At 33.2% G+C, this 15,173-nt stretch overlaps 1 protein-coding gene across 1 annotated transcript; it reads right to left on the bottom strand.

The window, feature by feature from the left end:
- Positions 1 to 10,815: 10,815 nt before the first annotated feature.
- Positions 10,816 to 12,878, bottom strand: LOC114755852 (putative pentatricopeptide repeat-containing protein At1g09680). The gene has a single exon (XM_028944734.1). It carries the CDS (start codon positions 12,753 to 12,755, stop codon positions 10,941 to 10,943), a length of 1,815 nt encoding a protein of 604 aa, XP_028800567.1. The 5' UTR covers positions 12,756 to 12,878; the 3' UTR covers positions 10,816 to 10,940.
- Positions 12,879 to 15,173: the final 2,295 nt, after the last annotated feature.

Below are 15,173 nucleotides of genomic sequence, written 5' to 3'. Positions count from 1 at the left end.
GGTGAGGCCACTGGGATGATCCCACCTGGGCAGATTGGAAGGGCCACTAACAGGGCCTGCAGGGAGGGTCTTTATAACACCAACAACATTTTATGCTTACATCAGTAAACCAAAACAAAACGCAAATTCTTTTCTGGTGGATTAAGAAAAGAAGAAGAAGAAAGAAAGCAGCGGTTTACCCTTGCTTCGCTCTGCAGGCCCCCACTGAATCCTCGTTCGCCGATCCTATAATAATGGAAGGTAAAAAGAGGGGTTCAGAGATAATGAATGAATTATCTATGGAAGGTACCTGAAAAGTACGGCAGCAATAAATCAGTGTCATTTTAGTACACAGAATCGCATCGATTAAGGTTGCCGGGAATTAAAAGCCAACGACAATAACATAAGGCAACTATAACTTGATAATTCCAAAAGAAAGCAAGAGAGATGACAGAAATGAGGGGATTCCAACCGTTGAGAATAAAAAAGAAGCCGAAAAGATGGGGAAAACAGGGACAACTGAAGGAAGAAGATTATGGTCGATTTAAGGTCTGCCGTCGTTATATGGGTCTCCGTCGACGGAGTCGTTGCCGTCAAAGCCCATTGGGTTGGAGCAGACCCCAAGCTTAGCAAGGCGGAGAATTCCTTCTCCTCTCTCGCGCGTGACAATGGCGGCTGATGCAGCCCCTCACTCAATTGAAGCACAGAGATAAGTGTGCATCCATTTCACATCTTGGTGGTCTCAAACACCTACCCTTGAGATCGTCGATCATGTAGACGCCAAAATCAGTAAATATAGACTCACCTGAGACGGCAAGACAACTACGTCGGCAGAGACAGATACAACGGCAAGAGTGCTCCGTCCATGTTGACGGAGGGCGCCGCCGCAGCAGCAGAGTGAGAGGGAGAGACAAGTGAAACAATGAGTTGGAGAAGTTAATGAATACGAGAAGCGGGAGAAGATGATGGGGCCGTATTGTTCAATTTAGTATCTTTCTGCACGCAAATTCATGCCTATAAAGAAGAGAGAGGCACCGTGAGAATAGAAGAAAAGAGAATTACCATATGTAGACTGCGTTGATTCCCGTGGAAGTGTCGGAAAATCTGGACAAAGCCATGTTCCGATGCTCGTAATGCGAGTCCTTCCGAATCACGAAGCTTTCAGGCAGAGCAGATGTTTGCGTGAAGGGTTTAAGGTTGTGTTCGTAGCGTAAGTAAGTGTGGCCTACAATTCTTATAAAGAAAAGTTTCAATTAATGGTAGAAAAATCTAGATCGAGATGACGTGATATGCGACACATGCAGATGGTGGACTAAGAATGACGGAAAGTCAAATCCTGGGATGCAGAGGTGCATTCTTATGAAGATATTAAGTATTATCGGTACGAATCATTAAAAATAAAAAGTAAAAATTAAAATCAAAATTAAAAAAATAGTATTTAATATGAGAGAGTGTTTATTTATATAGGATTAAAAAATCTTCGTACTGTTTTTTCAAATTCATTTTGAAAAATACTTAAAAATCCATAAGATTTAAGAAATGTTTGTGTTGAAAAAAATTTACATGGACTATCTTTTTATTCTCCACACTTTTTTCCCCACTAGTATTTTCATTTTTTTTAAAATTTCTTTGCCTCCACAGAAAGGCTCAACTCTATTACTCTCTAGCCATATATAGCCCCTCACTTGCAAATCTGTCTATTAGTTAGAACGATTGTAATTTTTAAAATTTTTCGCCTAAAATAGTTTATGTCGGGTTACATATATGTATAAATAGATACACCGAAAAAAAAAACAAGAAGAAGATAATGATTTTTTTTAATTTTTGTTTGCCCCCATGAATGAAAATAGAAAGCAAGATGGGGAGATAATGGTGTTTTTGACTTTTTATTGGATGAGTTGTAGGTAGCTTGGAAAGCGCAATATTAGTGCGGCAATAGACTTTATACTTCCTCTGATTTTATATACAACAAATGTTTTTAAAGATAGCTTGGTCTTATTTATTAAAAAAAACTAATAATTTGTTTAAAATTTTACTCCTCTGGTTCTATTTATAAATCACTTCCAACATGTTTCACACAGACAAAAAAAAAACTTAAACTTAATTAATTCTCATTTAAAATTCAACAATTTTCTAATTTTATCCCTATTTAATATATATTATATATCATATAAAAAAATCAACATAATAATAAATGAAGGATAAAATTGTATATCTATATAAAAAAATCTTTCAATATCCTATAAATAGGACTAAAAAATATTTTTTCTCTCTACTCTATAAATAAGACTAGAGAAGAAATCAGTATCATTTTTTATTTTTGTCTATATTAATTGTGAGTTATGTCTCACTTCATTGATTGCCTATTACCCTCTCACTCGTCTATCTACAAATAATGTGTTTTTCAAAAAAAAAAAATTGTTTTAACTATTTTTAAATTTTAATTTTAATATCCTGCTTTTCTTGGACGCCAATGATGGCACTCAACTCATTTTTTTAATTATTCTTTTTGAGATCTGACCATCTGAGATGAATTTCCAATCATAGTACTTCCTATCCAATTTGGTCTGGCCATTTGTAAAGACACAACTGAGCGTACAATAATTTTAAGGAGAAAATGCAAATAAGTCACAAGTAAATATTTTTTTATGATAATAATTACAGCAAGAGGTTAACGAGAAGAGAGAGACCAGAAATGTCTGCAGTTCACTATTCCTCTATGTTCCACGTCACCAGTGGCGGCAGACGATACTGACAAGGTGGGGTTCCTTAGAGTGGATAGGGACAAAGGTTGGAGAATAGTTCGTTATTATTAATAAACTCTTTAAATTTGACTTCTTATTAATAATCCTTTGAAATAACCAGAACCAAGAATATAGGTTAGATCCATGGATCAGACCGGCAAACCGTAAAAAATGACGGGTTATGATTGGTCTTTGGCTAACTTGTCAAAACTTAAAAAATATGAGCCCGCACTGTCACAGCCTGAGCCCGCTGCGAGTTGTGAACCCGTCTAAATTTTTTATATATATATATATATTAAAATATCCGGAGGAGGTGGGTTGGAATTCTGAAAAGGCAAGGAAGCTGAAATCCTACTGGCTACTACTGTCAAAATTAATGTTGAGTCAGCTTCAAATGTTATCACCATTAGAGATAATTAGATCAAGATGGTTATTCATTGTTACATGTTAATTTTATTGAAAAAATTTATGTTTGAACTTGTGTTTTTATCAAGTTTGGAGTTTGGACTTTGAACAATCATATATTTTGTGTTTTAATGTGTTGTAATTTTATTTGAATGCTTGGAATAATTTAAATCATTTCTGATTTTTTTTAATTTTTGATTATTTATAAGGAAAAAATTTTTTTAAAAAAATCTGGTAGATTAGTGGATTAAGATTCGCAGAATACCAGTCCGCTAGAAAACGAGTCTTTTGAGCTCAACTTGTATGACCGCAGAGGGTTGGCCTGTTTTACTAGCCCTAAAAAGAATTTTGTGAAAAATACATAGAATAAATTGTAAATTTTTAAGTTTCACTCATAAATATTGTAGAAGAACTTATAAAAATTTCTCAATTAAATCATAAATTATGGAATTTTTTTAATTTTTATATCTGAGACTTATTTGTAGTTTTCTAAGTTTTAATGCTTTGGTTTGATTTCAAGGTTAAAAAAAAATGCATTGGTTTGGTCAGGTGCCGCGGAGAGGAAAGATGACACCAACTATATGGCAATGGGGCAGCAAAAGATTTCAGGGTTAACAGGGAATGAGCCTGTTACACTGGAATCAGAATTTTTTTTTGGTATAGCTCATAGAATCCCCAAATTATATTGGGTTTGAAATTAATTTTTGTCAGATTGGTATTTGAACTTGTATTCTCCTTCTTATGGGATGAGACTGCTTACCATCTCAATCAATAATTTATTGGTTACACTAGAATTTAGAATTGAAAAAATAAAATGAGTTAAGTAGCATCTACTATTTTGAAGTATTTTTTATATATTCTAAACTGTTAGCTCCCTTGAGGTGTATACGAATTAGATAAAGGATTCATCTTGGTCTTATATACATACGACTTCAATTCATTTTCTCTCTCAAATTTATATTTTTTTGTCTAAGCATATCTATTGATTGCACATATTAAGGAGACTCTCAATTAATTAAGGGATAGTTTTAAGGCGCTGATTTAATAGGGTAGCTTAGGAAAACCAAAACAAATTTTTTTATAAATATAAATAATTAACTTAATTAATTTTTTTAATATTCATAAATTAGTTATATCAAGATCTTACATTAAAGGTTGGATGTAGTAATTTTTAGTGCATTCAACATCATTTTTCTAATAGCTACCAATATCCCAAATCAACATTTAGCGCACCAAGCAACTTAAAAGTATTTTTTTAACAACACTCAATGTCTTAAATTTAATGTGCTAGTTGCTATTGGGAAAAAACCTTTAAAGACAAAAAATTCACACAAAATTATTTTAGAATATGGGTGATTGAGTGGTACTAAATAAATTCTCTAGAGTATTGAATAGACTGAAAAAATTAATTTCAGATATTGAATAATACTAAAAATATACTTCATATGTTGGTACAATATAACCCAAGATAAAATTGCCCTTTTGTTTCGTTCCTTTTCCTTTTTCGATTCTCTCTGAGGCTTCCATCCCTGGATAGCGCTGGTCTCCATCTTATAAAAGACCGAATTGGATGGCAAGTGGAAATGCCATCATAAATTACTACTTCGGTCGTAAATATAGAATCCATTTTGTATTAATTCATTTTATAGTGTAAATTATATTACAAAATGGGTCTTATATTTAGGATTGGAGTAGTATAATTTATTAAATGTAAATTACCAATAAATCATTAGTTGAGATAGTAAGTAATTTTACCTATGTAAAAAGAAAAACACAAATTCAAATTTTAACAAGCACACTAATTGGGAGAGTTTTAATTTTAATACTCTCATTCTTTTAAGTTCAAAATGACTTAAGGAAGGATACACTCCCAAAAAAAATGCAACGAGAGGATTGAAAGACTGAACAAAGGCCTTACAAAATTAAAGTGTCAAACTAAAACCTTATGTATGAGCCCGACATTATGGTTAATGGATGGCTAAATTCATTTATAATCTTTGATGTCAAATGATATACCACTTTGGTTTCATGTAAGTCACTTCTAATATTTTTTAATTTTAATTTTATTTAATTTTTATTGAAAAGAAAAAAATGAAGAGATATGCAAATAATTTATAAAAATAAAAAATTAAATAAAACTAAAATTAAAAAATTTTGTCAAATATATTATGAGTGACTTATAATATTAAAATTAAGAGTGGCACTAAAATTAAAAAATTTTGTCAAATATATTATGAGTGACTTATAATATTAAAATTAAGAGTGGCACGCAGCAAGTGCACAGTTTAATGCTCGTGGAGGTTTTAAAAAAGGGGCGAAAAGGGTCGGATCCCGCCTTAATTCATTATCATTGGACAGAAAGCTTATCCATGTCAACAACGTAAGCAGCAATCCAATCTAAGGCACTCTTCCGGTCTTTAATATGAAACCTAATTTTTGAGTTGGTTTTGATTCTAAATATAAGACTCATTCCTCATATTTATCAATTTTCTCTTAATTACTCTTATAGATACTCCCTCAACCATAATCAAGTAGAAGAGGGAGATGGGGTATTAAAAAAGATGATTATGGTGTTTTAAGAAAAATGTGTTACTTTTCTTATAATTAACTAACTTACGTAACTTTCTGAATCTAATCAAATTAGTTAAATGGGTCTTATATTAAAGATTGGAGGAGTACTTTTTGAAGGTTATCTTTTAACTACTACTACCTCCGGTCCTAATTATAAGACCCAGTTGATTAATTTGAGGAGATTAAAGAAAGAAGTTAAGTTAGTTATTTGTAATAAATAGGTGTTGCCTTTCCTAAAATATCCTTACTAATCAACTATATTGGCTGGGACTACAATTATTAGAAGGACTATTTTGGAAAAAAAATACATAAATATTAGAGACAAAGTGGATTGGGGTCTTATATTTAGGATCAAAATAAAAGTCAAATAGAGTCTTATATTAAGGATTGGATATAGTATTATTATTATTTATTATTCTTCCCCTAAAAGAGCATGGAGATACTGAGTGGGCTAACGGCCCACGTTTGATTTAAAAATAGAAAATGCTTTTGAAATATAGCAGTTTAATTTTTTGCCAGATTTTGAAATGGTAGTTTCTTTGGGTGACAACTCGGCTACGGAGCCACGAAGCCAGTATAACGAATCTTTCTTTTTGGGACCAAATATGATGAATCTTGGGTCAAGAGAGAATTATCAATAGATATTGATATATTGTTCTCCAATTTCACTTTCCCCAGTTTTATCGACGGGAAATTTTGCGGAATAATAAATTAGTAGTTTTCCTTCTTTTTGAGAAAGGCACCAAAAAAGAGTGGAATGACAATTATCTCCTTGCCGAGAACTGGGGCAATTGATTAACATAATCAGCCCACAATGATCGGATCATCTTGGGCGAATATGAAATCTGTACACTGCGAACTATTCCTTTGATAAAGAAGGGTAAAGAGTGAGAGTTGGGAGAATTAGAAATGTTCAAAAATTTCCGTTGAGTTGTGAAGTCATGGTACGAAATTTAGTTGGGCAAATAATGGGGACGGAGATTCTTTAATTCATGAACAATAAGAACCGTGGCTTTTAGATTTTTTTTTTGCAAGGCACGGGTATTCTCTCCTGGAGACAATTCTGTTTGAAACATTATTAGGCACTAAATATAAACATGCTCCTAATGAAATTCAAACATTAATTTATCACATCATAAAAAACTAATCTCTTTCAGGACATGCCTCTAAGCTTAGAGAGCACTTACAGATATATTTACAGATCACTCACCAATAAGGTCCTCACACGACAGCGGAATTTGAACTCATGACCTTGTGAGTTATGAGTTAATTCTTTACCAACTAGACCGACTCTTGTTAGCATGTAACTTTTTTTTTTTTTTGCTAAAGTATAGATATTCTCCTATTAGAGACAGTCTTATTCGAGATACAGTTGAACACTAAATGTGAGCACCTCTTTTAGTGAGAATTTGAATATTATTTTGTCATATTGTGAGGGACAAGTTCCTTTCACTAGATCCAATACTATTGGCGGCATGTAGTTATTAGTTAATTGTAAGTTGATGAAATTTGCTCCAAAAAAAAAAGTTGATTAAAAGCTTTGCAAGAGGTCCATGTTAACCCACGGTAAATCAGCCCACCATTTAAACCCATCTAACATCACTCATCGGCCCATTTTACCCAAGAAAACAAAAAATAATTTAAAAAGCCACGACACACGGGCTCAAATTCAATCCAGTGTTGTTGATCGAATTCCACAGTTTAAAGCTGCAGATTTTGTAACCAAAAAGAGCTCTGTAGATTTGATGGCCCAATGCCAGGTCGATGCTCCCCCATTTTGAATAGAAACTCGTATCACATAAGGTGGGCAATTTAACCCGGACCACATCTAACACCCCAATTTTTTTGGTAGTATAATTTTACCTGTAATTATTTTTGTATAATTTTACCAATAATTTTTCTTTTATTTTAGCGCAATCTTACCCATTACTAAACATATGCATGAGCACGTAATTGCACCACTAATTTTTTTTTTTGGCCAAAAAATTGCACCACTAATGACTCATTTAAAATAACTTATACATAGCTTTTCAATTATAATTTACAGAATACGAGATAAATATATGAAAGGAGTTTTGTTTCGGCTTATATAAAACGTACTTATAAGTAATTTCAATCGTAATGGCAAACAGGAGCTAAACAAACTGAGTTGTCAGGTGCATATGAAAAATAAGATTAGAAACAAGGTTTGCCTTATCATATGTTCAAAAGAGAAACATACAAGAACAAAAGAGGCCAATCATTTAAGTGGTTACATGTTTAATTCTCGACCATCTGCACGAAGCAAATTGAATCGGAATCCTCGTATCATACACTCGGTTGAGACTCTTGCAAAATGTCACAAATATTTCCTAGTTACTACTTCCGATTCTAATTATAAGAGCCAGTTGACTAATTTGAGAAGATTAAGAAAGTAAGTTGAGTTAGTTATTTGTCCTAAATAGGTGTTGTCTTTCCTAAAATATCCTTACTAATCAAGTTTATTGATTAGAACTATCATTGTTAGAAGGGTTACTTTGAAAAAAAATATAAATACGATAGACAAAATGGATTGGAGTCTTATATTTAGGACCAAAATAAAAGTCAAACATGGTCTTATATTAAAGACCGGAGGTAGTTTTTTTTTTTTTTAAAAGTACAATGACGTGAATATCCTTATAAAAAGAGAGAGCGAATTAGGGCTTAGTTGGCTTCTTGAACAATTTTTATTTTAAAAGAAACAAAAAAAAAAAGTTGTTTGGTAACATGTTTTTAGTTACTCCCTCCATCCTTTTTTATAAAAAATAGCTGGGTCTAGCGGAAGGGGCTAGTCCCTTATAACGTGACGAACAAATGTTTGAATCCCCACTGATAGGATTGCTTCTAATAGAAGAATATCTATGCTTTAGCAAAAAAAAAAAAATCATCTTTCTCTTGTCCCTAATTATAAACAACATTTGCAAGTCGTCTTAAATTTTTGTAGCAAATTTTCTATTTTACCCCTATTAATTACTTATTTTGATATTTAATATACTACCTTCGGCCCTTAATATAAGACCCTATTTAACTTTTATTTTGGTCCTAAATATAAGACCCCAATCCACTTTGTTTCTCATATTTATTCATTTTTTTTCAAGATAATCCTTCTAATAATAGTATTCCTAACCAATATACTTGATTAGCAAGGATATTTTAGGAAATACAACACATATTTATAACAAATAACTAATTTAACTTATTTTTTTAATCTACTCAAATTAGTTAACTAGTTCTTATATTTCGGACCAGAGATAGTATTTATTATCACATTTTTCAAACCATCATCTCTCTTCATCATACATTCTCTCTCTTTCATAATTTTTTCATTATAATAATTTTCTTATTCTAGTTCTTATACTTCCCCCCGTAAATAAAGATATTTTGGAGAAAGAATTTCTAATTTTTATCTATTTATTATTTTTAACTAACTTTTTAATCTACGTAATAGAGTCATATGTTGCTTATAAAAAGGGACGGAGGGAGTAGTTGTTTTAAAAAATAAAAAAAACAATTATATGTTTTTAAAAACTAAAAAACTAAAACAATTTTTAGATTTTTTTACTTTTGAATTTCTTTTTTTTTGTTGGTAAATTTGGGAAAAAAAATATTTCTCCTCTACTCGCTCGTCACCCTCCACGTGGTGCTGCTAGTAGGCGCCATCTCATTGCCGGCGATTGCCACTACCTATATCATGTGTCATCACCAACCGTCGGCGATAGCCACCTCCCATGTTTCCATTGGCAAGCAATTTGGCTATCAAAAATTCCATCTTTGATTTTCGTCTTGTGATAGGAATTAGTGATGGGATAGAATAGAATGATTTTGTCTTGTTCTTTTTGATCTAATCACATGGTATGCGGATAACATTTGATGAGATTTAACAATAATTAAATTATGACTTGTAGTGTTTCATTTAAAATTTATTTATTTATTTAACTACAATATTTTGTAATTTTGCTTTTTTTTTAATGTGGATAACAAGTTTTACTTATTTTTGTTTCAAATATAATTTTTTCAAATAATTGTCCAAACAATTTTGTAGAATTATTTTGAATACAAGAAAACAGAAAAGCATAAACAAACCGGCTGTTTATTTTTTTTTTTCCAACCTCAAGAGATAATTAGTTTTGAACTAGAAACAGTAGGTATTTTTGTCCTTAACATTATTGTTTTAAAGGAAAGTGAGATTTCCTTAATTATCTTGATGGAATGCTCCTTCAAATGTCTAACGGAAGTGAGCTTTCTAATGGTAACCAAGAGGGATTTTCTTTCCTCCTTTTCTTGAAAGTCTTCTCCATTTTACAAAAACATGGCCTTGGGAAACTCGTTTTCTTCTTGATAAAAATCCATAGAAACGAGCGCCTGAAAACTTTATGATCACGGTGGAATAGTAAGGACAAAATGATAAATAGATTCAAGGCAAGATCAAAGACAGGTCTTCTCATGGAATCATCTTCTCCATACCCTAGCATTACCATAGAATTCCCAAAATGATTCAAAGAATGAGCAATGAAATTATCATCCACTTCTATAGTATGTTTCGACAGATAAATGAAAGTAATAAACCTGAGGGCACATATAAAAGCAAAAAATGCACATAGAAGACAAGAGAGTCTTGAATCGACATCATCAAATAGGACTCTCCGAGGGAAATTAGATGAACTTGGAAAAATACTCAATACAGGTCTTGAAGGCACCCAGGATACTAGAAGAAGCATCCAGCGTAATTTTGCATCTCCGCAAGCAATTAGGTAATTGCCATCAGAGCCCTTCTTGTACAACTAACTTGGGCATGGGTATCTTAGCATTTACTAGCTCATTGGTAAGCCAGCATGCTTCATTTTGGTTTCCGACTGTACAAGCCAAGTAGCTTTCAAGATAAGGTTGAATTGAGCGCAACAAAAAGACCTCAATCTCCATTTATAAATAATCCATTACAGAAACATCAAGAGATGTATAGTTCCATCACCAGGAATGTTGAAAGAGAACTTAAGGATGACAATCGTTTAGTTACACGGCAGAGGCTTGCTTCGCTTGGTTTTTTGAAATGTTCTTTTGGCCAATAAACCTAAACTTGAAGATGTCCTCTCTTAACATGGCTAGTATGGAAGAGTTGATTAAGATGCTTCAGTTAACTCTGGAGCTTTGCTAGTTAGCCATGTTATCCACCAAGTATGGATTTCCAGAAAATAAGGATTTCCAGAAAATAACACGCGGCAGCAATCATCTCTTAGTGCGATCTTTGGAAACTTCTCTAGCTTCGTTAAGAAGTGCAGTATAAGAAGCATAATCTGTAATAAGTCCTTTCTCACCTCTAAATAGCTCAATTTCTTCAGAACTGCCATGCTTGCAATGTCCATCTAGCAAAATGTTAAATGTAATATCATCTGGAACTACCCCCACATTAAGCATTGCGTCCAACAGCATTTTAGCATTTTTCATTTGACCTTGCTTGCAGAGTCCATTCATAAGCACATTATATGTCACAACTCCTGGAACATGTCCATCCCTTTGCATTTCCTTGAGTAGCTTAAATCCCATCTTAGTGTCACCCTTCTTACAAAAACCATCAATCACCATAGTGAATGTGGCATCATCAGGTTTGAAACCAGAATTTATCATCTCCCTCAACATTTTTTCCGCTTCATGAACTCTTCCATCTTTACAGAGTCCAGAGATAAGCACAGAGAAAGCTACGTCATCAAGTTTGATCCCTTCCTCAATCATTCTCTGCTTGATCTCCAAGGCCAGCTCAAGATCTCCATCCTTACAGAATCCATCTATTAGCGTGGTGAAAGTGATCTTGTCAGGCTTCAATTCATTTGCTCTCATCTCATCTAGAAGCTTCCTAGCCTCTTTCAAATCTCCAACCCTGCAAAGGCCATTGATCAGTGCATTGTATGTGACTAAGTCAGGTTTGATGCCCTCAGCTAGCATTAGCTGAAAATTTTTAATGGCTAAATCAACTTTCCCGTCTTTGCACTGCCCATCAATTAAAGTGGTGAAAGTAACATAATTTGGAACCAAGCCTCGCTTGAACATTTCATCAAACAGATTATTTGCCTCATCTAACCTGCACTGTTTACACAGCCCATTGATCAAAGAACTGAAAGTGAAAACATCTGGACAAATTTTTTCATTTTCCATGACACTCTTCAACCTAAACCCCTCACTGAGGTTTCCTGATTTACAATACCCATTGATCAAGGTGTTAAAACTAACAACCGTAGGACGCAAACGTCTCTTCCCCATTTCATCAAATACCAACTGGGCACTTCTGATATTACCTTCCTTACAAAATCTATGCATCAAAATATTGAAGTTATAAGCTCTCGGAGGATACCCAGAATCCAAAATTTCCAAATAGAATGCCCAGGCAGATTCGGCTGATTTCAACTTCATCGTCTTATCAAGCAGATCACCACAAGAACGAAGTGGGACTTGAAGATTATTTGTCCTACCCAACCGAAAACATTGAATGGCATCCGCAACAAATCCAGAATCCATATAAGCATGAATCAAAACATCAAATACAATATTGGATTGGTGGGTACCTCTTGTTTGAAGAACAGACGCAAACAATAAAGAAGCAGAGTCCTTGCCTTTCCAAGACACTATGAATTTCATGAGGGATAGAGCTTCAGGGAGCATCCGGTGAATGCAGAGGAAGTGAGCCATAGTGCAGTAGGATTGAATAGTGTGGCGAAATGGGGGGCGAGAAGCGAGCCAACTGAAGAAAGAGAAGAGGGAAGAAGGGGAAAGAGAGTGAGGGTTGAAGTTAATGAGATTGATGACATGGTGAGCTCTGAGTGAAGGGAGGATCCTTCGAAGAGACGAATCCAGGGCCTGTGTTTCGGAATTGTTGATAGCTTCAGAGATGGTTGAGAGAATGTCATTGTCGTCTTTGCGGAGACAGCGCAGTGGAGTATACCTGGGATTGGACGAAAGGGAGCTGTAAGAGGACGATGACCATAATAGGTTGAAAGATTGAGACAAAAAGTCACAGTTTTTCCAACTTCTCTGAATGAGGATGATCATATCTTCGGTTTCAGCTAGTTGTTCATCACATCATAGCATTTAAATTCCAACATTTTCGGATGTTCCCCAAGCCACAGCTCTCCATTTGTTCATCACGAATCACTTCAGAGTTCAGGCTTTGGCCCAAAGAAAAAATGAAGTCCCGAACCACTTCGGAGTTCAGGGAAGCTATGTAGTAGCTTACAATATTTTTAGAAGTCCAGGGAAGTGGATCGCCTCCATTGCGTCCAACCCAAAAGTCCAAAACCACAGTGCGCCATCTCAACCGTGGAATCAGGTCCCAAAAAAAAAAAAAAAATCTCAACTGTGGAATACTGGAATCCATCTTGGGACGTAAATTGTGATTATTGAGGAAAAATTAAAATTTTAGCGTGAGTGTGAACTCGAGAAAGGTCCGTCTAAGAAGCCAATAACATAAAAGAAGAGGGGAAAACATAATTAATTAATTAATGGACCTTTTGGTAATTCGCCTATGTACATTTAAAAACAAGCTCATACCTGTAGTGAAAGTAAAAAGCCCTTCGAGAAGTCAATAGTCTTTCTCATTTATTGGTTGTTTCCGTTTTTTGAGTTACTGTTATTATTTATTACTCTCCCATTTGTGCGTAAAAGTCGATCGTTGGTTAATTCGCATAGTATTACTGCTTAAGTATTTAAATTCTCTCTCTTATATTTTATGTCAGTTTTGTTTGGAAAGTGCTTTCTTTATCATTTTTATCATATGTTTATTTCTTTGTCTCTCTTTTTATCTAAATTCACTACCCCTGTTGAAATTCATTCATTTGGTTGAATTTTGGGTGTTGGTCTAAGCTGAATTTGGCAAGAATATTATTCTTGTAAAGAGTAACACTATTGGGCTAATTAAATTTCCCATTTTAAGTTTAGGATTTTGAGTTTTGTTGAGGACACGAACTTAATTTGCATTATTTACAGTAAGTGGTGATGACATGGGGAGATTCATTCGTCTCATTTGTAGGAAGTGGCAATAATGTTGTATTGCATTATTTAATTGCTCTTTACTTACCAAGCTTCTTATATGACTAAAGCCACAACTGGAATTGTATGAATTTTAAATTGTGTTGGTGTGGCAGTAAGTGGAACATGCCTTGCACTTTTTTGTAATTATAGTTTTGTTCTACATACCAATTAATGCATTTCGTTTTTGTTTAACAAATTGATCTCATTCTCTTGTATCTATTAGCTAGGCTACTTCTTTCCAATATATTAAGATTAAGAGCCCTTTTGTAGGCTATTGACTTGTATTTGATTGTCTTGGATGAATGAATTTAATAGTGACGGAACATATTAGAGTGCCTTTCCTGAGTTAAAATAATGTGCTGTAAGCTTTTTATTACCTAATCCATCTTGTCAAAAACCTTATAAAAAATTAAAGTTAATATAGCCTTAACCTATAAGCCATCAATTGATTGTTTCTGTTTTCTTGAGTTAGTAGTTCTATCTATCCACTTATGATGTTCTTGATTAACTTATCATCTTAAATGCTTGTTTATTAGTTTATTACTCACTACTACTATTTAAATACTTAACAGTTATAAACCGTCAAATACGAGGATGTCAAATACTTGACGGTTAGTAACCGTCAAATATTTGAAAAAATATTTTACGGTTTTAACATAAAACTGTCAAATATTATGAGTATATTTGTAGTCTTTGTGTATTATTTATTTGATGGTTAATGGTCATAACTATAAAGTATTGTAAATACTTGATGGTTATTAATTATAACCGTCAAATATTTCCAAAATACTTGATGGTTATGACTAATAACCATTAAGTATTATAGTTTTTTTTTTGGGAGAATTAGAACCAAGGACCAAGAAAAAGCAATATTTATTTTAGAGGATCTTAAAAATCATAATTATTTTAAAAGACCAAAAATTAAAATACAATTTTAAAAATACTAAATCACTCATAATTATTCTTCTTTTCCAATCAACTGTCACTTCTCACTCTATATAAAATTGAAAAATCATCAAATGTTAGATTTCAGACGGTGAATAACAAATGGTTTTGAATGTTATCGTTTGCGACAAGAAAACTTGAAGATTTTGAAATAATAATGTTATTAATAATTGCAAATTCTGAGTATGAATAAGAAAAAAGTTGTGTATATATATAGCTTAGGGAAGTTCTAACTTTTTGAAAAACTTGTGGGAAAAATGTAATTACATTTATTTTAAAATAAATACCTAACAATATAAAATAGTAGGGAAGGAAAGCAGCAACTACTACTACATCAAGGGTGGAAAAATCACGGAGAGAGATGGAGGTGGGATAGAGATAATTTGGCATTTTAGGATCAATATTTTAAATTTTGGTCCTTTTAAGTAATTCTAATTTTTATGGTCTTTTTTAATAAATATTTCTTTCTACAGGTCCTTTATTCTAATTCTCCCT

This window comes from Neltuma alba, unplaced genomic scaffold (assembly GCF_004799145.2).
Source record: "Neltuma alba isolate B1F8T4 unplaced genomic scaffold, ASM479914v2 tig00010342_pilon, whole genome shotgun sequence".
In the NCBI taxonomy this organism is placed as follows: Eukaryota; Viridiplantae; Streptophyta; class Magnoliopsida; order Fabales; family Fabaceae; genus Neltuma; species Neltuma alba.
The sequence above is the reverse complement of the archived record's forward strand: the minus strand, read 5'-3'. Positions and strand labels throughout refer to the sequence as shown.